Genomic DNA, 25,524 nt, shown 5'->3' on the forward strand with positions numbered 1-25,524 from the left:
GTTGCATCAGGGAAAGATCAGTAAGACTTGGCCTCATTAAATACAACAGGTAAAAGAGAAAGTCTAGGTCTGAAGGTTCAAGTCTGAATGATAATGTAACAGTAACAGGGAGTAAATTAATGTGTTTTTTTTAAAAAACCAAAAGTCATTTTGCCATTTAAACCAAATTCTGCCCAAGTCAATAATGTCTGTTCATCTTTTTGTCAAGTTTTTGTTTATACCTACATTTCTAACATTTAAATATTATACAGTTCATTCTTAGGTAACAGGAAAAATGAGGGGTTTTCAATTTAAGTGGAACACTCTTAAGAGATTAAGTATCTCCATCGGGTAACACTTTAGAATACTATAGCAAGTTGTTCTCACACACAAGATGTAGGCAAAGTATTTTTAAAAGGCACAAGTTTGTTTCTACGAAGTTAATTCTATGTAAACCGTAAGAACAAGAAGTACAAAAAGAAGCATTAAATAAAAGATTTTGCTTTTATTTAAAATAAAATGCATTTATACAGTCTTTGAACCATGGATTATTCAACAACACTGGTAATCCACCCTCCCTGGCACCCCTTCGGGCTATGTGAGCTAGGAATTTTGTGACTAGCACCAATGCAGATTGTAACAGCGCAAGAGACTAGAACGTGGCCAGTCCAGGCATTTGAGTTAAGGACACTGTGGCAAATCATGACTATAATGAAGTCATTCTTAATTTAGCAGGTATTAAAACTGCACATCAATTATATTTTTAAAAGCATTTAATGTAAAGATGCTACATCTAAGCCATTTGCTAGTTGTGAGTAGTTTAAAAAAAAACTGTACAATTTTATAAAATTTGTGTTTGTACATTAGTTACACAAAAATGCATACTTCATAGACCTTTACTTCATATTGCAATGCAAAAGTTGCATATTTTAGGCAGACAGTGAATATGCTGGTGAATACTAAGTGTTGTAATACAATATGGTGTAAAAATAAAAACACAAGACAATATACATACATGCTTATTCAAGGACAAAAACAAACCAAGCATAACGGACTAACAGCATTCTCCTTCAAGGTCAAACAATGACATTATTAAATATCAGGCATCTTTTGCAGGCCTGATTTATTTTGGGGGAGGGGATGTTTCAAATGGCTACCAGAAGTAGGATATCTTTAAAAACACAAGGTCAAATTAAACATACATTAAAACACATGCATTAAACATGATAAATAGACTTCATATAGTTTAAGCCCTGGATAGCTTTAAAGTAGATGGCTTGAGTTTCTTTACAGTTTGGCTAGCTTAAATCAGTGATGTTTTGTTCCCGACTTGCCCACTACTTCAGTTTTCAATTCATGGCCCTAAGGAATGTGTGCCATATTCAAGTTCATATACTGTATCATGATAGCAGATTAATAGTCGTGCTTGTTAGTGCACATATTAACTGGTCAGGTAAGGCAAAAAAGTTTTCATGATAAAAGATAAATTTCAAGCTTACTTTATTAAGCAGCATATAACAAACAACAGCTTTTAAAGTTAAATATTGTCATGGCCATGGGGTTTCCACTACACAGTATTTCTATTCACACCCAACCACTGGTGAGTTTGTAGAACATCTCTTCATCTAAACTCTCATTTTGGTCTTTTGCACGTGTTGAGAGAAATATGTAACCACCGATGAATTCATGAACCACTTTGCAATCTACTTCAGTACAAATGAAGGACAATCGTACTTCATCTGCAAACTCTACAGTGACCTGGAACAGAGAGAGACAAAGAACCGTAAATCCCAGTAAAACTCCAGATGGGCGAGTCCAAGCAAACCTACTGTGATATTTAAGGTCTGTCCTATCACAAAATACCTGATCCTCAAATATTCTTTTTTAATCCTAAACTAATAATGCCTTCAAGTCCAAAAGAGTAAGCAAAGATTACTAGCCTCTCCCCCAATCCTTTTCAGTTTTCGTGTTCTGAAAAGGAAGACAAGGGGTTTAGGTCATTAAGTTCCCAAATGACCTCTGGTGATTCGATTAATAAGAATGTCTCTCTTCAAGTCCTGGGAGAAAACCTACTTCCTGTGTTTAATATTAGCTTTAGATATTTAACCTTTAGGTATCATGTTTAAATATTTCAGAAATATGAGATTCTATGAAGTGATAGGAATTGATACAACAAACCCAGTGATCTTAAAACAAATGACTTATTAGTAAAAGATTCTGTTTATTTTAAATGATTTTCAGGCACTCCATGGCTAGGGGCAGCATTCTACATGGTAGTAGATGGGCCAGGCTTCAGAGCCCTAAACATCTAAGTCTGAATCCTGATTCTGTTACTAAGTGTGTGTCCTGGACAATGACAGCCCTCAGGCATCTAAATTTTAGTGTCCTCATTTGTAAAGGAGGGATAATCCATCTACCTCCCAAGGCTGTGGTGAGATTTAGAAATAGGGTACAGATGTAAAACACCTAGTATCATGCCTTGCACAAAGCAGGCATTTAATAAACAGTAGCTGCTATTGTGAGTGTAAGGAATTTATATATTATAGAAAGACAATCTTAAAAAAGATAAGGCAATCTTCTAAGCGGATCGTTATGTCTTAGAATTACAGTAACTGAGCTAGTTACGAAATAGGTAAATTAAGTGGGAAATGAATAACCAACCTTGTTTTATACTTTAAGAAGTAATGGTACAAATAATCTTCAGAATTTATAGGTCTTTTTCTTAATTTTTAGCAGCATTCAAGTAACACTGTTATAGCTTACCATTTTGATTTCCCAGTTTACATTCCACTGTTTCATGTTACTGAAACGCCATGTTTTAATTGCGTCTCCTGTGCTGGCATCCATCCTAATCAATCTGTTATATGCAATTCCAATAAGTTCTTCTTTTTTGCCTCCTTGGAACCTACAGTAGTAAAAACATAGTAAGTAAGAGTTTAAAAACATGTTGGGGGTGGGGGCCATGTTGGTCTGTTTCTCTTCAAGATAGGTGCACTTTAACTGTGACTACATTCCAACATTCTTTAAATTTTACTGTAAAATAGGTTAATGAGTCTCAGTTGTAGCTTTAAATGTTTAATTTCTAATTACACGAAGTAGATTGAGTAAAAAGGTACTGATTAAGGTTTATACTTAGGTGCTTAGTAGAACCACTGACCTTGCAATGAAGTGTGTGATGCCGAATTCTGGTAAGGACTGCCAAGCTTGAATAAATCTCATCTTGGCTTCAATTAGGCTCATCTGAGCTACATTCTGATGGGCTTCCAAGATTCTTGCTGTTATCTAAATATGATTAAACATCACCGATACCATTGGACATTATTCTTTCATGGTAGAATCAAGACAAAAAGATTAAAAAATTGAATTAGGTGTCCCACCCCAAAATCATATGTTGCAAGAGTTGGAATTAGAAAATATCTGAAGCTACATGTCGGAATTTTAGTAACATAATGACTTTTCAAAATAAACTTTGATATATTCTTAATTTTAGTGTCCATATACTAAGAAACAAAAAGTACTAGGAATACGTAACTGCCACTTTTGACACATATTCCAAGCATACACATATGATACTGCTATTATAAAATGGCATGTTCTAATCCTCATATACATGGTATATTTTAAATTTAGCACCAAGATACATATAATCAGAATGAGTACCTAGAATACAAGTTTCTAGCAGAAATAATAATATAATTTTTAAATTTTTCTAAAGGAATGATTATAAAAGTTGAATTTTAATTTAAATTATACTCACTTTGGGATGACTACTCCCACAGGAGTGGAAGGAAATTAATCCATGAGGGGAGATTGTGCTTAGGGCTTTAAATATATTTATTTTCTTTCTTTTTTGGTAAATATGGAGAACTTACCAAATCTCTTATATAGCCTGGCTGTAGATGGCAATGCGAGGAAAGAAAAAGGAGGCAGAAAGAAAAAAAAAGGCAATCAGAAAAAATGGCAATGAAGCAAAGAAAAAGTTGCGGTAACCTGCAAACCAAAATTCCAGCCAAAAACCATGCAAAAAATTACTTTAGGTGGAAACCAAGCAAAGTAAATGCAAGCATGAAAATGAAAATGAGGAAGCAGTGATTACTTTCCATTTAGAATCCTGAGAAACACTCCACATTATTTTAGATTGTTAAGTGTTACTAAAACTAGGGGTAGATAATTGTAGGGAGAAAATAAAAAGAGCAAATACCCTTTCCCCCGTTATGTACCAGTTCTTACTGGTTAGGGTAAGGCTAATTATTTTAGTGGCAAAAATCACAATTAATATTCAAAAGCCTTTCATGTTGTCTCCGATTGAGTCAGCCAATATGATCCATGCACGGCTTTTCAGAAATAAGTTGAAGACAAAATAAGTGCAGTGACCGTGCTGTTTATTTACACAAGAAAAGCAAACCCCTCAATTACCATCTGTTTTTTGCATCCTTTTTCCTGGAAGGGAAAATAAAAGAGATGCCATACACTACACTAGGAATGGTGGCTATAAACATATTAGTCCATTTCAATTTGGATCAACATGAATAAAACATTGAACAACTCTTTTCTTTAAAAAGTAAAAATCCAGTTTGGGAGACATATTCATGTGAAAATACCCATAGCAAGTTTAATTAATTAATATGTAGCTTTGGGGAATTAAAATAGAGTAAATATAAAAAAAAAAATAAAAAAATAAAAAAAAATAGAGTAAATATAACAAAAGCTATATTGATAGACCCAAAGGAAAACAATGCACTTATGCCCTGGTAGGGATGAATGATGCCAGGGCCGTCACGTCTTCCTACCTGACTCTTGAGTGCCACTGGATTCTATAGTTTAACAATTATTAGCACCATGTGCAGCGACGAGTATAGCACTCGACACACATTAGAAGCAACTAAACTTCTGCCTATCAGCACTTACTAGTTGTTAGGGTAATACATGGTCTCTACCTTCTGGGAACAACTTGTAAGTCTAGTTAGGGAAAGGAGGGTTAAAAAAGAATGTGCATTTGATAAGATGCCACAGTGGAAGACAAGGCTAGAAGGATCCTTAACCACGGACCATACACATGCTGCCATCCTGCCATTAGAGACTGTTGGACATTCATTGTCTTTGTCCTCAAGAGAATGTTCAGTTGACAATCTAGCTGAGAACTTTTTAAAGTGAAAACCATCATTTTAAAGGCTGCTGGGAAAACAATACATATCTTTGACAGCTAAACCAACATTTGGCCACTTTCACAATTATACTTTTAAGATCTTTCTTTCCTGATAACTGATAGTGAGATGATAAGATTGCTAAGATTTGAATTTATTCATCGTCTTTGAAGACAAATGAATCTACTTTCAGAAAGTTTCTTTACAAATAATCTTTAAATAAAATAACTAAGAATAAAAAAATGAAATTAGTATTTGATTCTCTTTTCAACTTACAATCTACATTCCACAAAGCTCCCCAGGGCAGCATTTCCTCCATTCCTTACTACTCCCACATCGTATGACTGTGGGATAAACAATTTCCATGTAGCTTACACAACCTCAGAAACTGAAATACTTGGTAATTAAAACTTCTGAACATTTCTAACTTCTACTTAACTGATTTCAGACCCCTATGATAAGCACGATATTTAAAGTTAAGAATTACTAAGTGTTCTGGGTATTTCACTGGACCTTTTTAAGTAATGTTTTTAAATTAGCCCTTAAAGATAAAAATTAAACTAGATAAAAATAAAATATTTATTTTAAAGGTCTTCTTCACTCCCCACCTCTCAAACTGAAGCCTTTTCCTTTTATGGCATGATGTTTGGTGTAGAGAATACTGGGGTTATCCCAAGTGAAATTCCCCTGAAAAGAACCTTTTATGTTGTACCCAAGAACCATTTTCCTACATAGCAATCCTTTTATGGTATTAATTTCCAGAAAAGGAATTCTAAACAGAGTGAACAAAAGCAGTGGATTTCAATGAAAATTTATCAAATTTTGTCACATAATGCAAATCTTGGTTAGGTTAATATTAAGAAAAGACAATGTTAAAACGTAGACTATTTCTACTCTTATAAAATTTATTTCCAAAGCTGGAAGAGTCAATTTCAACAGCAAGAAGTGTCATTATAGATTGTGTTGGGAAATGAATAAAACTGCATGAAGTAAGGAACACAAAGCATTAAGACCATATTTAATTCTCTGAAAGAACATCCTGTTAATAGTGATTTCCTCAGGTTGTTTAGAATAAATATGCTCCCAACTAGTTTACCTCATTTTGTCCTATTAAAATGATAGGTGTTTTTTTTTTAAATAACCAATTTAAACTGACTGAAGGCTACTGATTTCTGATTTTATATTCTAGCCATCTGATATGAAATTAATACTAACTGAAACTAAAAAGTTTTGTTGAAGAGGGGAAACTAAATTTAAAGTATATGTAAAATTGTAAAACAAACCAGCAGAAAATAGATGAAGTAAAATGAATCAAGTACCTGCTTATTCTTGTACTTTTTTAGATAGCGAGGGGACACCAAACACTCAGGATTTATATCAGTTGTGATCTGCTCTGGTATTAACTGAGGATCTGGGTTTAAATGCTGCATCTTCAGAAAGGAAAGAATATTCTGAACTTCTAGGTTATAAGAACTGTCTGCCATGGTCTTGCCTTTGGAGGCTAGTCTGCATGCTGCCATCCAGTGTGCATATTGTTTTTCCTGTTGAAAGAAATATTGAGGTATGAGCTGTATCACATGATGAGTCCTTTGAGTATAACATATAAGGATGACTAGTTAACTCACTGAAGAATCAAAAAAAAATTGAGGTTTACTTTTAATTGGAAAACTTACATTGTCACAACGAAGCCAGATTTCATTCATGCCTTCTGCAACTGGAATCAGGAGTTTAATGTTAAATTTTTGGCCTGAAATGTTTACATCTGGGGTAACTTCACATCCTGTAATTAAAAAAAATTATTAAAATGGTCAAATATACTTTTAAGAAATCCCAAGCCAATATAGGCAGCCTTCATTTTAAGACATCGTAACATGTAGAATTTTGCTGTTATGGAATCTATAAACCAAAGAATAAATTCTTTATACCCAATAATTTTGTTTGGGGTGGAGCGGAAAGTCAGATCTATTATAGAAGACAGGTAATGACACAGAATTTGTGGCCCTTACAATTCACAAAACTTGACTGAGAAGAGAAGGAAAAGATCTTGTTAAAAGGATATTACCAAAATATACCACTTGCACTCCAACGAGTTTTGATATGTGTTGTGTTAATATTCGTTCTTTGAATCTTAAGTTATTTAGGATGTAAATTTCTAAATGTATAGAGATTTAAAAATTTATTTCTGTAATTAAATTCTAATTTAATTGTGTTATGGTTAGAACAAATGACTTTTTGATGCCTTAGAAAAGTGTGAGGGGGATTAGCCAGTTTGAGTTAAGAGTCCCATATGGGAGCCTCTTCAGAGCCCTGCTGCTCCCTAACCCAACTGCTGTGCCCCCCACTCCCGTGGCAGGAGCCTGCCGGCACAGGGGAGGGGAAGCACAGGCTCTCAGGAACTGCATGCTACCAGGCATGTGCCTCCTTCCACAACTCCAGGGTGTAGGAACACTGAAATGTTCACACTTACCAATAGTTCAATTCAGAGGGTGACCATACGCACAAAAATGGTTTCTTTAAACTGTAATTTCTTTATAGATATGACTCAATAGATTAACTTTATGCACAATATTTCAGGAGTGCATCTGCCATAGAAGGTAACATACACTTATACACGTGGAAAGTCAGTACAAAAATAACTGGTATTCAGAATTTCATTTTATGGGCAAGTTCTCAGAAATACATACATTTATGGGTTACAAAAATCCATGTAATCAACTCTGGTAAGTGTTAGCTGGTAGCTTTACAGAAGATTTATTGAACACATACACAGTTAAATAAATAACAGGTTGGCATAAAAGTACCAAGCAGTATATTATAGTGGAGAACAGCTCTGCAATCAGACCTTTCTCTACCACTTAATAATTATAACCCATTTAACATCTCTAAGCCCAAACTGCCTGACCTTAAATCCACCTCATAAGGATGCTTTAAGGATAAATAAGACGATGTACATATCAAAGCTCCCTAACGGGTATCCCAGTTGTTTGTACTTAGTTCCTGTCACCCTCAATATGTCTTAAGACCATCCAGTAAGTTCTATGCTGAAAAACGTAAACTGTTAGCAGGGCATTCCGGTGCCTTGCCCTTTGTACTGCAGCAAGTTCTCTTTGGCACAGAGAGTACACAGAACAAGATAATAAAGCTCTATATATCTACGACACAGAAAGAATAAATACTAAAATGCCATTTTTTTCCCTTTACATAAATGTTTTAAGTATTATATAAAAGAAACAGATCATTTCAGATAAAGGAGATCCTCTTCTCTCCACAAGCAACTCCTATCATGAATTTGGCAGACTGTCTCCCTCTATTTACTTAAAAAAAAAAAAAAATTACTACATATAAATAGCTACAGCATTTAACTCCTTCTGTGCAAGCATTAGAAACCATGAGGAAGTTGGGTGACAATGTGTTAACCTGCAAAGTTAAAACACAGAGATGTTTGAAGATACATAATCTTTTGCAAAATTCCATTAATTATTCAAGTGGATTTAAAGTACACAAACCCCAAATTCAGCCTCTTTGAAAACTAAAATACCAAGAAAACTAAAATGGGAGAGACGCAGGTGACGGTGTAGACACAGTGGCACTTACTGGGCCCCACCCCAGACAACATTCACTCCAGACCACCTCGGCTGCCTATTTCCATAGCAAAATGCTGGGCTTCGCTGTATCCCAATTACTATTCCTGGGAACTGTTCAATGCAAACAGCCCATTCGGATCAGTCTTCAATCCTAACTCTCTTTCTCGGGACCTCACCTCCTGGTTTTCCAAGAACATGAAAGGCCACCAGAAGTGCAGTGCCCCATTTCCTGCCACCGTATTGGACAGCCCTCGCTGCCCTTGTTTCCGTACAGTGCAGGCGGCCCCTCTCCTCCTAGGCTCTCCTATCCAAGCGGCTGGGTTTTCTACCGTCCCAGAAACCTTGCTCCAGCACAGAGATCCTCTGCCTCTCCCAGATGCTAGGTTTCTTTTTACTGTGGCATTTCCATCAGCAGTTCATTTCCTTGAGTCTCTGCCATCTTAAACCACCAAAAGCCTCTCTCCTCTTTATACCTCTGTCTTCTGTTACTGTCCTTCCATGTCATAAATAAGGGCCATTAAAAAGCTGTCTGTTTGCTATTAACTTCTCAATAACTGTACTCTGACTCTCATACTCAAAACACTGAAATCTGCTGAATCTGTTCTGAATCAAGGCCAATGACCACCTCCACGTGGCTTAGGAATCTTTCTCTTACTTTTCTGCAGCATTTGACGCTACTGACTATTCTCTTTTGAAACAACTTTTATCTTAGCTTTCATCATTTCCATGGTCTTCCTATGCTGTTTCCTTTGTAAGCTCTTCTTCCTTCCTCTCATCTGCAGGAGTGTCCTGCAGGATTCTGTTCTTAGCCGTCTGCTATTATAGACAACCATTCCAATGGCTAAATTTACCATTAATGCTGATTGCTACCATTTCAGTATCCATAGCATGGATCTCCCATGATCCAATGGCCTACAGGTTAGCTCCAAAAAGATATCCCACAGGCACCTCAAATTTAAAATACCCCCAAATCAAACTCATCTTTCTCCCCCAACTCAGATCTTGTCTATTCCCAATCTCAGTATCACCCTATCCACCCAACTGTACAAGCCAGAAACAAGTCCTTCCCCTCGAGCCCCTCCCAGCCAATCACCTAGTCCACTGATTGAACTACTACATTTATATCCTTTCTCCATCCATACTGATAACCTTAATTTGGATCACTATCCCTGCTCTGAAATTACTCCCCTACACTGTAGCCAATATAAGTATGATAGATACTGTCATTTTGTTGTTAATAATCTGTCAGTGGCACTTTATTGCTGCCAGTTTAGAACACAATCTCCTTAACATTTTTATCCACTGATTCCTGCCAACTTCTTCTTCTATTACCTCATGTTAGCAGGACTCAAATTCAACAGCTATTAGGGAAGTATTCATCCTCCTCCCTTGAACTCTGCACTCCAGCAGCACAAGCACTCCAGTGGTTGCTGATGCTTTTCTCCAGGCATTTTTGCACACTAGTCTCTGCCTGGAATGCTCTTTTATCAATGCTCCTCCTCCTTCCCATGGATCTGTTTTCTCTTTTGGATCATAACTCTGACACCATTTCCCCCGTGAAGTCTCTCCTAATGCTCTCCACCATCACTGAAGACTGGCTAATACAGCATCCTTACCTCTTGCTCCTTTGGCCTGTTACTTTGTAAAGTACTATTTACTGCCTGAATTGTAGTTGTTTATCTCCTCAGCATAGCCTCAACATCTTGCAGGATGGGACTATAACTGGTTCTTGCCCATGTCTCTAGTACCTAGCTTTTTGTGGCACAGGAATTCAATTCATATTTGCTAAACTGAATTTTTTAGAACTTTGCATTTTAGATCTCACCTTACAGAGCATCTAGACCAACACCCTCATTTCTCAGAGGAGATATTAAGGTCCAAATAGGCTGTTTTTCCAAACTCACAGAGCTTGTTTGGTGGCAAAGCAGAATCTAGGCCATTTGATTCGTAGGCCAGTGTGCTGTGCGGAAGAGCGCTCCTTTGGGAGGACGTGGGCAAGGTGGGGTGAGGACACCTTGTGAGCTTCCCGTACTGGGACGTGACTTCCAGTCATACAAAGTCATACAAGGAGAAGGTTAAGGATGGAATAGGGACAGAAAGGCCAGGGGCCAGAGAAAGATCTGTCTCTTACTCGAGAGTGAATAATCTGAGCTGCTCCTGGGCAATTTAGAAGGTAAGCAAGAAGAAAGCTACAATGGGTTCTCAGTAACAAACAATGATAGAAACCCAAAAGTTAAACTCATGTGACTTGAGAGAAAGGCAGTGAGACTTATTAAAAGTTTTAGGAAAATTACAGGATTCCAATACACGAGCATAGCCATCTTCTCCCCAGGATAGAAGTTTTCTTTCTTGTACAATGTGTGTAACTATAAAGTAACAGTTCAGATGACTACTGGGCAGAACAGAAATAAGGTAGAGATTTGGGCTTTTTGTTGAAATATGCTAAAAAGATCCTAATGTATGATGTACTAAGAAAAATTACGAATATAGATCAGGAAAAGCACCTCTGTATTTTAAGTGAAATTATTTTGGGAATCATTTTTGTGAAATGAGTCAGGCAGCCCTCTTCTTTGGTACTTTTGTCCAAATACAAATATTTTTAGATATCCGGAAAGACACTGCTTTACATATAGTAATAAATGGACATGTAAAATATAACACAAAGCGGCTGGGCTGGGCTGAAAGGAGTTCCTCCCTGAACACCACCTCCTAACTGGCCTGCCAAGGGAGGTGCAACCTTCATTACAATCAAGAAACTGGGGAACCAGGCGGCTGCCACTGCCCGGAGCCCTGAAGCACCCCACTCCTTTCTTACTTCTGTTTCTCCAACGCTTTCACTCAGGTGGGAATTCAAGTCCCACATGAATTCATCTGATTAGAATCTAAATCTCACTGGAAATGAGTCTGAAAAGTGTATTTCCATTTTCTGGCCTCTGCTAAGGGAAGCACAGTAAGGTGTGGAACAGTGAGAAGCTAATGTCCTGTCCCCTTTACCAAGCATGCAGGGTGTCAAGGGTCCCCGTACCAACGGTCCCCAACTTACAATGGCTCGACTTAGGATTTTTCAACTTTATGATGGTGCAAAAGTGATATGAATTCAATAGAAACTATACTTCAAATTTGGAATTTTGATCTTTTCCCGGGTTGGTGATATGCAAAGTAACTGGGCGCTGGGCAGCAGCAGTGAGCCACAGCTCCCAGTCACACGATCACAGGGTAAATACCCGACGCTCTCAGTGTCCTGCGCTGTCAGCGTTTTTTGGATATTGTGTTCTGAGCATGTTTAAGGTCGGCTTGGCTGAGCTATAATGTTCAGTAGGTTAGGTGTATTCAATGCATTTTCGACTTACGACACTTTCCATTTACGGTGGGTATAGCTGGACGTAACCCCATCCTAAGTCGAAGAGCATCTTTAGTGAGTGCTATGTGAGCTTGTGGGAGAGTGGTCCTCAGGGGGACAGCTTCCTAGAGGGAGTGGTATCTAAACTGGCAGTGAGCCAGATGGTTTTAGGGACTACTGCTACAATTGAGAGGCTCATCCATAATCATGACTAAAGGCCCTGAGAGAAGTCACCGCAAGAGGCAAGCAGGGTGTCCTCCAGCTGCAGAAGAAGCAACCCAACTTGGAGAGGAAATTCTACCACCTGAATCAGTGCATCCATCAGATAAACGAAGTAAAGGAGCAGTGTGAAGAATCAACAGAAGTAGTCTACAAGTCTAAGACAAGAAGAACTAAGTAAAAAAATACATATCTAAACATAAAGTACCTAAAGGAGTAAAGAAAGTGCTGAAAAAAATCCCCCCCCCCCCCCCAGCAAAGTGAAGCTTATTGAAGATTAGCTAATGGATATTCCACCATCAACTCTGGCCATTCCAAGGCTTTCCTTACCTCTCAGGTTCATCTGGTGAGCTGGTGTGCCACTGGATTCTTCTTTGCTCTTATAGCAAGAAATAGATGTATCTTTAAAGGTGCACCAATATTGCTTGTAACCTTTTAGAGTCAGCTTTTTTGGCCTATGTGTCAAATAGAATTAAGAGAAAAACCACTTTTGAAATAACTTTATCAATGCTTTGTTTTAGCATTAAAGTTTCACAATGTTAAAAGCTGAAGGCCAAGTTTTACATATGCTGAATTCAGTTCCCTTTGGCCAGTGTGTTATAGGCAGTGTCGCTGTTACTGGATGTGCCCCTTCCTTCCCCATCAGTCTACTCAGGAAGATTTCACACATGGTGAGTGGGCAGAGCAGACAGACAGTAGGGCCGGCATTCTAGGATTCCTGTCAGCTCTAGTCATCTCTATCACGAGCAGGTCACATGGAAAGGACAGGAAGAGGTGAAGTAAATATAAATAATTAGGAAGTTCTTAGGTCTCATAATTACCTACAGGTTCACAGGTGCCCTGGAGCCTGTCTGAACAAGTTTACCTGGCTTGGCTAAAGTGAGGGAAGAGGGAAGTGCTTCTCTCTCTCAGGGAGGTATTTCAATGGTGACTTGAACTTGCCACTCCAGTGTCAAACACAAAGAAGAGCAATCATGAGGGACAGTGGATAAGGAAAGGTACAGATTTAAAAAAAAAAAAGGTGTGTAAGTGGAGGAGAGAGGGGTAGGCAGCAGCACCTGAAATCATGCCCTTCTTTCAGAAATGTGACACATGCTGAGCTCTTACACATTTAGCTATAGGAAATGGTTTATTCCATAATGGCTGTGTATCTTAGAGTCCACATCACTCCTCTCCTCCTTCCCTTCTCTGCCTGAATGCCCAGCTCTCTTGATTCTGTGGAATATGACTAGATTAATTGTCTAAAACTCTAGGCAAGAAACACTGGAACCTTAATTATAAAATGTCCCATGAACAAATGAACAGAATTCAATAGAATGTGGAGCTCTGAACGAGGAAATGACCACTGGCAGGAACAGTTTATTACGTCCTGTGCTTTGACCCAGACGGGATGCTTTCTACTGACATGCATGATACAATCTAGGTTCCAGTCTCTCTCTCTCTCTCTGCCTTAAGAAAAATGTTTACCAGATAAAAGAACTTAATCAATACTATGATTTTAATTTGATAAAAATGGTTATTTTTCCTCATTATAATTTAGTGTTCACCAAATTGGTAAATGCTTTTACAGATGCGTATGCCAGTTAATCTTACAGTAAATTTCAATAATGTGAATGTGACTATAAAACTGACACTTATTATTCATTAGTATTTGCAATCCCTCTGCTTTGTGTACTTACTTGAAAACTTTTATATAGTCAGCGAGTTCAGGAATGGAAGTGATGTCACCCTAGGGAAAGAATTTAATCATTTCTAAATTTTTCTTGAAATGTGCAATTTTAATATTTGGTATCTGATATCAAGGACCAGCTTATTTAACAAACAAAATTACATGGAATACAGATTACAGTGATTTTAAAGGCACAATCGTACTATATGCTTATATACTACAAAGGCATTTTCAAATGTCATAAAAAGCTAATAAAATTCTATCAAAATGGCAATTTATACAACCCACAAGAATATATTGTTGATTCTAATACCTAAAACTATTTGTACCTGCATGTGGAAATTTTGTAAATCACTAACAACCCCGAGATAAGTGTTTATTCGGAAATATCTAATTCCTAAGCTTTAAAACCATAAAATCAAACTTAGCATTTAAATTTTTTCCTGATACTTGTTTCTCTCTTCCTTTTGAAATATTTCAAATGTGTAGAGCACTAAATGAATTTTACCATGACTAGAAATTAACTTTTTCTCTGCAGAAATATTCTCCAGCTACTTGTAAGACAATGGGCAGAGAAGATTTAACTTTATTATGTTGGAAGCAATTGAGACTAGAACCATGTTAGTTTTAAAAGTTTCTGAAAAATCGGTGTCTGAATTCTCTAAAGCATTAAATATTTCTCTACATCCCCCAAATACTTCATGAGAACCTAAATCCACAAAAAGGTAATAAGCATCAATTCAAAGTAAATTAGTAGGTAAAAAGATTCAGCCTACCAAAATTGTTGACGTTTTACCCCCTTCCAAAGTAATCTCCAGGTCGGAAAGGGCAGCATCAACTTCATCAACTTCTTTGTCACTGTTGTTCAAATGATTCTCTGATGTCATGATTGACAGCTTATTGATATGATACTGAAACCAGAAAAGGTATTTTATTTAAATGATTCTTCTAACTGTAAAACTTTGAAATTTTTGAATGCTTTTCATCACCTAATTTCAAAAGATAAAGGTGTCCAGAAACAAAAATGATAGGAAAATAAAGGACATGGTACCTGAAATCAATGTCCTAAATCTGCTAATAAATATTTATCCAAAAGAAGTAGGGTCTTTGGTCATATACAAATGAATTCATAATTTGGGAGGCCCTAGGACATAGTTAACATGGACTCCGCTAAGCTCTACATAAACAGAGATTTTCGACTTTTTCTTCCCCACTGAACTATTCCCTGAGTCCAGAACAGTGCCTGAAACGAATGGATACTGAATGAACAGAATATGCATAAGGTCACTTGTAGAAATGGATTAACATTGATTACCTTATAATTCCACTGTTACCCAGAAAGAGAAAGTTAGTTATCACTATCATGTTGAAAGCTAAAGCTGAACTTTCCCCCTCACCCTCAATTCAATGCTGAAAACATGATCAGAGGGAGATGTCATTTATATTGTTACATAGAATGATAAGATTATGTTTATATGTGAACACACACAAGATACTAACATACACATATATACATGTATGAGTAGTAAAAACTACTCTTGTATGTAAATAGAAAAATCTTTGGGTATAGAAAACTAGTCATGATTTTAAATACACTTAGGTAAGTGACTTAGAACAAATATTAATGATCTATTAGATTTTGATACTACACCTTAAGAAATCTTACACAAAGGAAAGAACTTTTAAATTACTTAGTTACTTTTCAAAGCACTAAGCAGCACTTCAAATTTCTGATGTATTTATTCAATGAATACAGTCTATTCATGGGAACATTTAATGAACTAATCTGAGGCCAATGTCCCTCTGTATTTTAAGATTTAGTGGATCAGTAATGTATAGTCTGTGGCTCTACCTGCAGTTGTGCTGAAATGAGATCCTTACAATGGTAGAAACTTCCATGTCCACAAATCACGGAGAACAGGGTAGGGTGAGGCTCTCTGACAGGAGCCTCAAATGTCAGAGTATATTAAGAATCGTGTGGAGAGATTCTTAGGGTTACCCCCAGAGATTGTGATTCAGCAAATCTGGGGTTAGGCCTGGAATCTGCATTTTTTAAGTAATTGATGCTGAGCAGTAGTAGGTACCAGCAACATTTTTTGTTTAATTTTATTGGGGAACAGTGTGTTTCTCCAGAGCCCATCAGCTCCAAGTCGCTGTCCTTCAATCTAGTTGTGGAGGACGCAACCCAGCTCCAAGTCCAGTTGCCATTTTCAATCTTTAGTTGCAAGGGGTGCAGCCCACCATCCCATGTGGGAATTGAACCGGCAACCTTGTTGTTAAGAGCTCTCGCTCTAACCAACTGAGCCATCCGGCTGCCCTGAAATCTGCATTTTTACTGAGTGCTTTAGGAGATTATGATGCAAAAGGTCCTCGTGAGTTAAATGCTCTAAAAACAGTTACTAAATTATCTACTTTGTTTTTTACCCACATCTTATTTTGAATTACTCTGTTGCTTATTACTACTGTAGTTTTATTTTACTCAAGGAATGAGAAGCCCCAGGAGAGAATAGCTAAGAGTAGAGGTGTGTCTGAAATAGAAAATAGCAGGCATCCCTTTGCCATACTTTCCAAGTTTCCCACTTCTGGTACCAGATGGCTACATACAGCCTTCAGGTCAGTCTCTGGAAAGGCTTCTAACAACTCGGGACTTGTACTCCAAAATTCTCTCATTAAATCTAGATTCTAAAATGGTCTACGAGAGCTATGCTTTGGAACATTCAATCTCCACAAATTAAAATCTATGGTTTCTGAGGTGTTTTTTCCTGCACTGAAATTGAATATCTATTGTACAATGAGTGGAGGTAGGGGGAAAGCTGCAGAATAATCTCATTTCTGTGAAAATACAACTGTGTGTATACTCATTTAACAAATACTTTTTAAGCACCTACTGTGTGCCAAGCACTGTATGCATATACTGGCTTTTAAAAGATGTGTTATTTTTATAATAAAAAAATAAAAAGAAATATCATACAATAAAAATCTGGGGGTTTCTTTCCACAAATGTATTTTACACATATTATTATTCTATCATTGGCAAAACCTTCACTAGAAAATTACAAGCTCATATTCTAAGTGAGAAAGAAGAGGTAGAAAGTCGTAATCAAGTGAGGGACTTTAGATAAAATTGCTCCAGAATTTAATTCAGGAAATTCTTCAAGCAGTCTGAAGTACATCCAGAAACACAACAGAAGATTCTTAATTAGTTGATTAATAAGCAAGTCTCTAGAAAATAGCTGATTAATTCATCTGTCATCAAACACTTTCTTTTTCTGAGCTTTGTTTCAATTCCATTCTTTCATCATATAAACTAAAGAGAAATTGGCTGTTCTTCCTCTCTAAGGGACAACTTTTTGAGTCTTAACTAGAAAGCTTTTCTGGGCACATAGAAGCACTTGGAAGCTCGAAAGTAATTTTTATTTGTGTTCTACGGGGGAAAAAATCATTTTTATAGTGAAAACTTCTCATAACTGAATACAACTTGGTTTCTTGTATTTAATTATCAGGACTTTAGGTGAAACCAGAATTCCACCATAATCTGAGAACACTTAACAAAGCCTCACTCAGGTGTCTGAAATGCAAGTGGTCAATCAGACCCCAGCACCTCTAAGAATGCCGGTTTGTGGACGCCACCCAGAAGTTATGTTACCAGAGGGGGTAGCAGTAATGAAGTGGACAATTAATTTTGAATACGCCCTGCTCTAATTATGAATCAGGTGGTGTACAAGAACTACATCTGGGAAAACACTGGTTTAATCTAAGTAGAATGTTAGCTACCTAGTTCTGAAGGATTATTTTACAAATTTAACTTGTTTGGTTTCACTAGTCTCTTAAAATCTTCCCAAAAGATATTATTTCTGCCATAGCCCATTTAAAAATACTATCCCCAACTGTTTATGAAATTATGCAAGTAAGCTTCATTTCATAAATCTGCCTTTAATACAGATTCTATTTCCAAGGGAAAAATGGATAGTTTCAGCTACGTAATATACAATTGGTTGGGTGGGAGGATAATTTTTCTCCTACAGGACAGAAAAGTAACTATTAAGTATACCACTAAACTCTTAGATAAGACAAAATATTAAACAAAATTCATGTATTTATTTTGCCTTCATAAATGTCTATTCACTTTTTTACATAGCAAAAAGTAAACATCAAAATGCTACTGGATTACTATGCCACTTTACTATGTAAAATAATCCCCTATCCTTTCACCCCCAAAAGTCACATTTACTAAGACTGTCTACTACCTGCAAGGCTGCAAACATCATCATTTCTTCTTCTGTGCATTCAATTTCTTCTAGGAGAATAGCCCATTTGGCCTGCTCATAAAGCTGATTGATTCTGATTGCATCATACTGCAGCAAAAGAGACACAATTCTTTTGTAATATAATACTTTTAACATTAGAAAGTTTGAAAACTCTGAATATTGATTTTTAAAGCTTGACAAGAAAAACTTAATATACAATCTTTTTTTGGGGGATTTTATTCATTATCAAATACATAATAAGATACCTACAGGGTTAGGTATATATACAGAGGATCCCCAAAAAATGTATACACAACTTAAGAGAGGGAAAAACTGTATTAAAATTGTAATACTCAATATATACCAATAACAAAAGATGAATACAAGTCACGTTTGACTTCTGCAATTACAAGAGGTGCTCAAAGTGGTTACCTTCAGTTTAATTTTAATACTGTTTTTTCCTTTCTTAAAATGTGTACACATTTTTTGGCACCTTCTGTATATAATTTATATACATCTAATTTTCCATTAAAAATGACATTGAAATATGCCAAAAGATTATTATTCAGCATTAGAAGTAGATTCTATATGTTGTTTTCCAGGGAGATAACCATTAGATATTATAGTCCTTAACAAAGGAATCTAACTTGAAGATATTACAGTAAGATAGAACTGACTGCCCTTCAATATTGTTATTGCAACTTGCCACACTAAAATGTCATAATGAGAGAGTAAATGAATTATTTTAGGGAATACTTTGCTCACTGTAGAAAAGCATTCCCAAAGTGGATGGTCCTTGGAAATAGTAATTATTTTAAAAATCCAAATAGAGGTTACATACATACATACATACATACACACACACATATATATATATATATATATATACACACACACACACACTTGTGGGAAAGATTTGTTATTAAATTATTTAGTTATGCTAATAAACATCAATAGCAATGTCTTAACACTATTTTAGAATGTTAACAAAATACAGAACCCCTTTGCCTACCAGCGGCAACTGTACTTATGTTCCCAAAACAGCTGTTTTACTAAAATTAGTTATGGCCTGGAAAAGGATTTAAATGATTTTTTCATAGTTCTGTGTAAGTTTTACTGTTGTATAAAGAACTATATAAGCACTTAATAAAAATCGTTAACTAGATACATTAAAATCTAGACTATAATCTAGAGATGAAAAGGATGAGAAGGTAGTCAAGAGAGGCCCCCAATGCACCCCCACCTACCCAAGGGTGATAGGGAAGCTAAAGATCCAACTATTTGTGCCATGTTTTTGCTGGGGGAAAATACTCCAGACTTTTATAGTAAATTTAAATCTTATCAGAAAAACAAAGTACTTCAGTAGCACACATAATGCCCATCAATTGATAGTAAAAAACATATTTATTTGGCTATAAGATAGGAAGACATGTAGACTTAAAAAAAATTTTTTTTAACCAATATGTTTTGGTATGTAATTAAAAATCAAAGTAATTGAAAAGGTAATCTTTTTACCTAAAGTACAGCTGAAGAGGTATGAAGAAAACTACCAATTCTGTCCCTTTTACCAAACTAGTGCCTTTAAAATATAATTCAACCAAAAATTCAATTATCTTAACAAAAAAGAAAAGTTTTAGTTATGCTTTCAACCTACTAAAACTTATTGAAAATAGATGCCTTTATTTAATGCTTTGGGTTTTTGTAATTATTCAAGACTTGCTTACAAGTTTGTAAACAAGACTTGCTTATTGTTTACAAACAATTCCTTACCCCACCAACTTCCAAAAACAAACATCCAAATGAACAAAACAAAAAGGGAAAAAGAAGAAATTCCTCTAAACCCTCGGTACCTTTGGATTCAAATCAAAAAAGCTGTAATACTTGAATCGGAGCAATAAGGCCTCGTTCTCCTTCACATCTTGTTCCATTAGAGACCTTGAGGAATCGAGCCACCTGGACAGAGGAACAAGAGCAGCAGAACAAAGCAATACAGAATTAGTAACATACTTCTACTTCTAATGGATAAAGGAAGTCTTTAATTATATCTTAAAACTTACCCCTGGTTGATTTTTGCTTTGTCAAGAAGAGCCTGAGGCTTGAACATTTTTGCCAAGATTTCTGGTGATGTGATAGGCTGACTGACAGCAAGGATACCAGGGTTGCCTTCTGACAAAGCACTGTCACCAAACCAAGCAGAAGTTGGTGACAAAGGACTTCCATCATGAGCATCGTAAGTGGGGGTCATTGTTTTACTATAAAGTCCTGGGCTTGAATATATACTTCCTAATAAATAACATGAAAAATAAGTAGTAAGTATGAAGTACAGAATCTTACTTTTCAGTAATACATGCTATAATAATATAAAGCACATTGTGAAAAACAAGCTTCATTCTTGAAGAAAGCTCAGTACATTATTTTACCTGTCTTGAAATCATGTGAAATTAATTTTAACACTCTATTTGTAGAACATTCAAACATATAATAACGCTAAAAGAATATAATTAAGTTGGTGGAAATTCTGGGGGGGAAAATCAGTTCAAGAGAATTAGAAGTTAAGGTATAGCTAAAGCAGACTCATACTTTTTGTTTTTAATTGTGGCAAGGCTCACCTTTCAGAGGGCCAATGTAAAGAACATCAGTGCCTATAGAAAAGGAAAGAAAGGAATTCAGAAGATAAAGGAAAGGCAACAATAGAAGACAGAAACAAAAGAATGAAAAGGAAATGGAAAAAAGAAAAAAAGATTTTTTCTAATTGTGAATCATAAACTAAAGTACATATTTCAAGTGGATTTAAGAGGAAAGAACCCAAGCTATAACCTAAGTCAAATAAGTTTTCTGTCCAATTCAAAAGAATGAAGTTGTGATCCAGTCAAGTGTCTAGTGACAAACATATCCACATTTATCATCCTTTGAAATCCATACCCTGCATTTTAAGACTGCTCAATGTTAAGTGAATATTCACATAAATTAAGATAACAATGTTATGTTAATGTTTTCTCAGTGACTAGCTAAGCTGGTTCCAACAGATTTACAAATAAAGTATTAAAGCAAAGGGGTAGATAAAATTTTGGCCTGGAAAAAGGCTTACTGTAACTAACAAAGGTACATTCTGTAATTAAACTCCTGGAGGCAGGGATATTGTCTTTATCTTGATTCCTTGGTATTAAAGGACTAGGCATACAGTAGAGGCTAAATTAAAAATTTGTCGAATTAGTCAACTGATGATATATACTCTGTCATTTAAACTACAAAAATTAAGGTTAGACATTTTTTAAAAGTTCAGAATGACATTAAGTAAAAACACCTCTCCTCCAGAGTCCTGTTAATTTTTTCCTTTAGTCATCATTTTTAAAAAGCTAATGTATAAATGGGTATCACATTGTTAATGGATGATGGAAAAAAGAACGGCTGTTTCCCTTACCTGATTTAGGACTATGCTTGGGAATTCTCTACTTTGCTCTCTAACTCCCTCTACCCTCACGCAATGGTAGAAACAATTACGTATGAAAAAGTGATGGCAAAGCTAGAGACTTCTGTAGTTGTCATAACCTATTCTAGGAAGAGAATGTACAGTAAAAAAAAAAAAATCTTTCTAGCTACAGGGTATGTAATTGGATGTCCTTTATATGTGTTTTTCCAATGTTAGTACTAAGCCACTTGTAGAATCTCTACATTGTTATACTTAAATAAGCAACATAGAAAGCTGTGAACTCTCCTTTTCAGGCTTTTAAAGAACACTGGGGTATTATTTGTAGCTTTAAAAGACAGAACCTTGAACTACAAGGGCATTTTCTGAAAGATTACTTGGGCACCTCACACTAAAAGGGCTGAAAACTACTCCAGCTCAGCTGGGCAAAGGATAATTCTGTTATATAGAGAATGCATGTACATAGGTGTGGAAAATAATACCTTCTTGGCAGAATCTTCTCACTTATTTCAAAGACCTATTAAACAAACCTTTTACTTAAGAATGGCAGAATACTGAACTATAATTACTATTCAGAACTGAGTAAAATTAGAGTTGACTGTTTTCTTTATGAAATTTCTGAAACAAAAAATATATTCCCCTAAATCACACACTTAATAGAATCAGCCACTCACGCAAATCTCTTCCCTCTCAATTTCCTATACTTGTATATTCTACACTTCATCTTTAATCACTTCATTTTTCCTGTTTGTTCTTATTTTGTTAGGCACTCTATGGTAATAACTCATTTAGTGTTCTCAGCAACTTCATTATTCTCATTTTAGAGGAGCAAACTGAGGCACAAACAGGTTAAATAACTTGTCCAATGTCAAGAGCTATTAAGTTGCACAGCCAAGATATAATCAGCCAGTCTGCAGCTACACACTCTGCCTCCTGTGTACGGTAATTTAGTTAAGCTGTTCCCAACTGGTGTGCATTTATTTGTTTAGTGTTTTGTTATTGATGTCACCACTGCTATTGCAAAAAATGCTTCCAGGAAACATTTTTGTACTTATTTCTCAATTCTAGCAACATTGCTGGGTAAGAGGGTAAGTGCATTTTAAATTCCTTTGAAGTCTCAGTTCAATGGCAGTCCTACTAGCTCTTGTATTCCTGATTGCCCAATTTAAAACATATTTGAAGCAGAAAACTAATAGAGGGTAAGATGAAGTAACATATTTAGTCAGCAACACAATATGAGTATGCTGAACTATATGGAAAGATAACGTAAAAACTAAGGAGAAATCAAGAATTGAACGAGCACTACAGTATTGGGCCACCTGCTATAGATATTAAAAACCACCATATAACCTAATAGTTCCTGAGAGTATTGCTGTATTTTAACACTGTAGAATCTGCCTCATAACTTGGTTATTACAAATTATGTTCTTATACGTTCTTTTTAAAAAGAGAACTAAAGTTATTTTAATACATTTTAGAAAATTTTCCATCAAATTATACAATACAGGTGAATTAAAAACATAAATATGAAATAATTATAAAAGTGTTAAAACGAAATACAGCATTTTTATATCTGTAAAGATTTTGAGTGAAAACTCAGAACTATAAAGTAAATAATAGATTTGACTACATACAAATGTATAACTTTAGTATAGTAAAAAAGACCACAACAAAATTAAAAACCGAATGCCAGTATAGGGAACATATGTAACATATCAAATGATTAATATCACTAAAAATAAAAAATGGATCAAGTCCATAATTTGAAAATTCCAATAGGATAGGAATGGCTATATATGAATATAGTCACACTAGTGTTTATCAGGGAAATAGAAATAAATTCTGAGATACTACTTATTATCATATTGGCAAAAATCTGTAAAGTTTTACGTTTCATATTGGCAAAATGTAGAAAAGGGGGCATTTTCATATACTGTTGATGGGAATGTGAAACCATCACTTTCACATTCTCTTTTTGAGTATATTTGAACTTTTGGGAAAACTTTATGGAGTATATTTGATAGAAAAATTAGATACAGTTAAATAGTTTTTCTAATATGGAAAACTTTGAAGCCATTTGTAAAGAACTAGCGAGACATCTCTATTCTGACACAGAAAAATCATTAAAACATATTGTTCAATGAAAAATACTCAAACTGCAGAATATACAATATGTATTTGGGTTCTCATCATGTTATTAAAAATACTAGACATGTAAGTAGTATATAAACACATAGAAAAGGTACTGGCAAATTGCACTCCAACTGTTTACAATATATTTATACACAGCAATCAAGAAATTACTTCTTGAGAGGGAGTAGCAAGAGAGTAAGTTGAAGTGAAATTTCAGTTTAGTAAATTTTCTGTAATGTTTGCATTTTTTATGAGATTAAAGTATGACTTGAAATTAAAAACAGATACGAGGTCAATTAGTATGCACTGCTAAGTGAAAAACGCAAATTACAAATGTGTGTATAACACTCTCACTTTCATTAAAAACAAATGAATACATAATTCTGTATTTGAATTTTTACGATGTACATGCATTACTTTTATAATTAAAGAGTAGTTTTTAGAAAATGTTTTGCTGCTTAAAATGGCAAGTGCCAGTTAGGAAAAACAGCATCCTGCAAAAGTGACTTTCCTGACAGTGCCAAGCAAGTATTGATTACTTCCTGTACGTGTTATTTTAAGACCCAGAGTTTTCCTTTGTCTAGCTGTGCCTTTTAGATTTTTCAGAGAAGTTTCTGATGAGATAATTTTGTATTTCTATTTACATATTACATCCTGAGATTAGTAATTTGTATATCAGCACTATACTGTAAAATTAATTCTTACTTGAAAATTGTTTTCCCCAGATCTGGGATCAGGCTAGTTCAGTGGGTTCCCTCCAATAGGTAATCGGAGATTAGATATTTATCTAGATATAGCTAGGAAGTGGCAAAGCACTCAAGAGCATGCCATTTGAGCACAGCCATGTAAGCAAGGTAGTTAAGAACTCAGATTTTTACCATAACTCTATGTAAGAATTTGACTGAAGTCTAAGAATTATTAATTCACTCATGATCCTTTACTTCTTAAAACATTACTTGTTTATAAATTAGCTTTGAGTTATAGTTTACACATTAATATTTTATCAAATGTTTCTATTAGAATTCACAAAATACTTCTTTAAAAGATAATAGGAGAGATGAATGTTCCATAATGGTTACAAATACTAGCACTGGAGCCAGGCAGACCTGGATTTGAATTCTAGCTGTGAGACCTTAGGCTAGAATTACTTAACTTTTGTAGGGTTCTTCCCTTATAAGTAAAATAGGCATAATACCACCAAAACTGAAGGGGTTTGTGAGGCTCAAATGAAAAACAATGTACTAATTAATAAGTATCATTTACACAGATTTGTTGACCATGCACACACTGAGATGCTCATAATTCCAGAAGCATGGTGGAACTAAGGGAAACTGTACGCTCCTCAGTAAACTGAAGATTTACTCTAACGCCTTCACATCTGCAGTAGAAGAACACTTGTGAACACAGCATAGTGTGTCCCCAAGATGTCAGGCACTGAGATATATGGACCTATCGCTATTTATTATGGACACAACATTCAATTGATCATATTTTTCAGTATTTGGCCCAATAATTGACTAAAGTGCTAACAAATCATAAAAGCAGGCAAACTAGACATTTAATATTTCTTTTAAAAATTAATTACACATTACTTTTTATGTGTGCATGGTACTAAGTGAAAATTTTCTCTACAGATCATCAGTCCTCTACATACCCCTATCTTTGGGTACTTCCTTAGTATTTAATATCAACTTGTTGGAAATCCTCACATGTTTTTATTTAAACTACTTGGGTGTAGACAACTAAAACCTATTTTTTAATTTCCGCATTCAAAACACTGTC

At 35.5% G+C, this 25,524-nt stretch overlaps 1 protein-coding gene across 8 annotated transcripts in view; it reads right to left on the bottom strand.

Moving 5' to 3' along the window:
• Positions 1-469: 469 nt before the first annotated feature.
• The window catches only part of FERMT2 (FERM domain containing kindlin 2), a 78,601-nt gene continuing 53,546 nt past the window's right edge, over positions 470-25,524 (bottom strand). For 3 of the 8 annotated variants that reach the window (XM_088797339.1, XM_019725706.3, XM_019725707.3), the window contains exons 5-18: positions 20,792-20,824; positions 20,240-20,465; positions 20,033-20,135; positions 18,183-18,290; positions 14,712-14,846; positions 13,946-13,995; positions 12,597-12,721; positions 6,797-6,903; positions 6,443-6,664; positions 4,396-4,419; positions 3,852-3,872; positions 3,137-3,261; positions 2,743-2,884; positions 470-1,737 (exon numbers count right to left, since the gene is read on the bottom strand). In XM_088797339.1, coding sequence (XP_088653465.1) covers positions 1,564-1,737; positions 2,743-2,884; positions 3,137-3,261; positions 3,852-3,872; positions 4,396-4,419; positions 6,443-6,664; positions 6,797-6,903; positions 12,597-12,721; positions 13,946-13,995; positions 14,712-14,846; positions 18,183-18,290; positions 20,033-20,135; positions 20,240-20,465; positions 20,792-20,824 — 1,595 coding nt within the window. In that variant the 3' untranslated portion in view covers positions 470-1,563. The remainder of the gene's footprint in view (positions 1,738-2,742; positions 2,885-3,136; positions 3,262-3,851; positions 3,873-4,395; positions 4,420-6,442; positions 6,665-6,796; positions 6,904-12,596; positions 12,722-13,945; positions 13,996-14,711; positions 14,847-18,182; positions 18,291-20,032; positions 20,136-20,239; positions 20,466-20,791; positions 20,825-25,524) is intronic. The other 5 variants (XM_019725710.3, XM_019725709.3, XM_019725712.3 and 2 more) reach the window with 5 other exon arrangements.

This window comes from Rhinolophus sinicus, chromosome 3 (assembly GCF_057876585.1).
Source record: "Rhinolophus sinicus isolate RSI-liver-muscle chromosome 3, RSI-T2T, whole genome shotgun sequence".
NCBI lineage: Eukaryota > Metazoa > Chordata > Mammalia > Chiroptera > Rhinolophidae > Rhinolophus > Rhinolophus sinicus.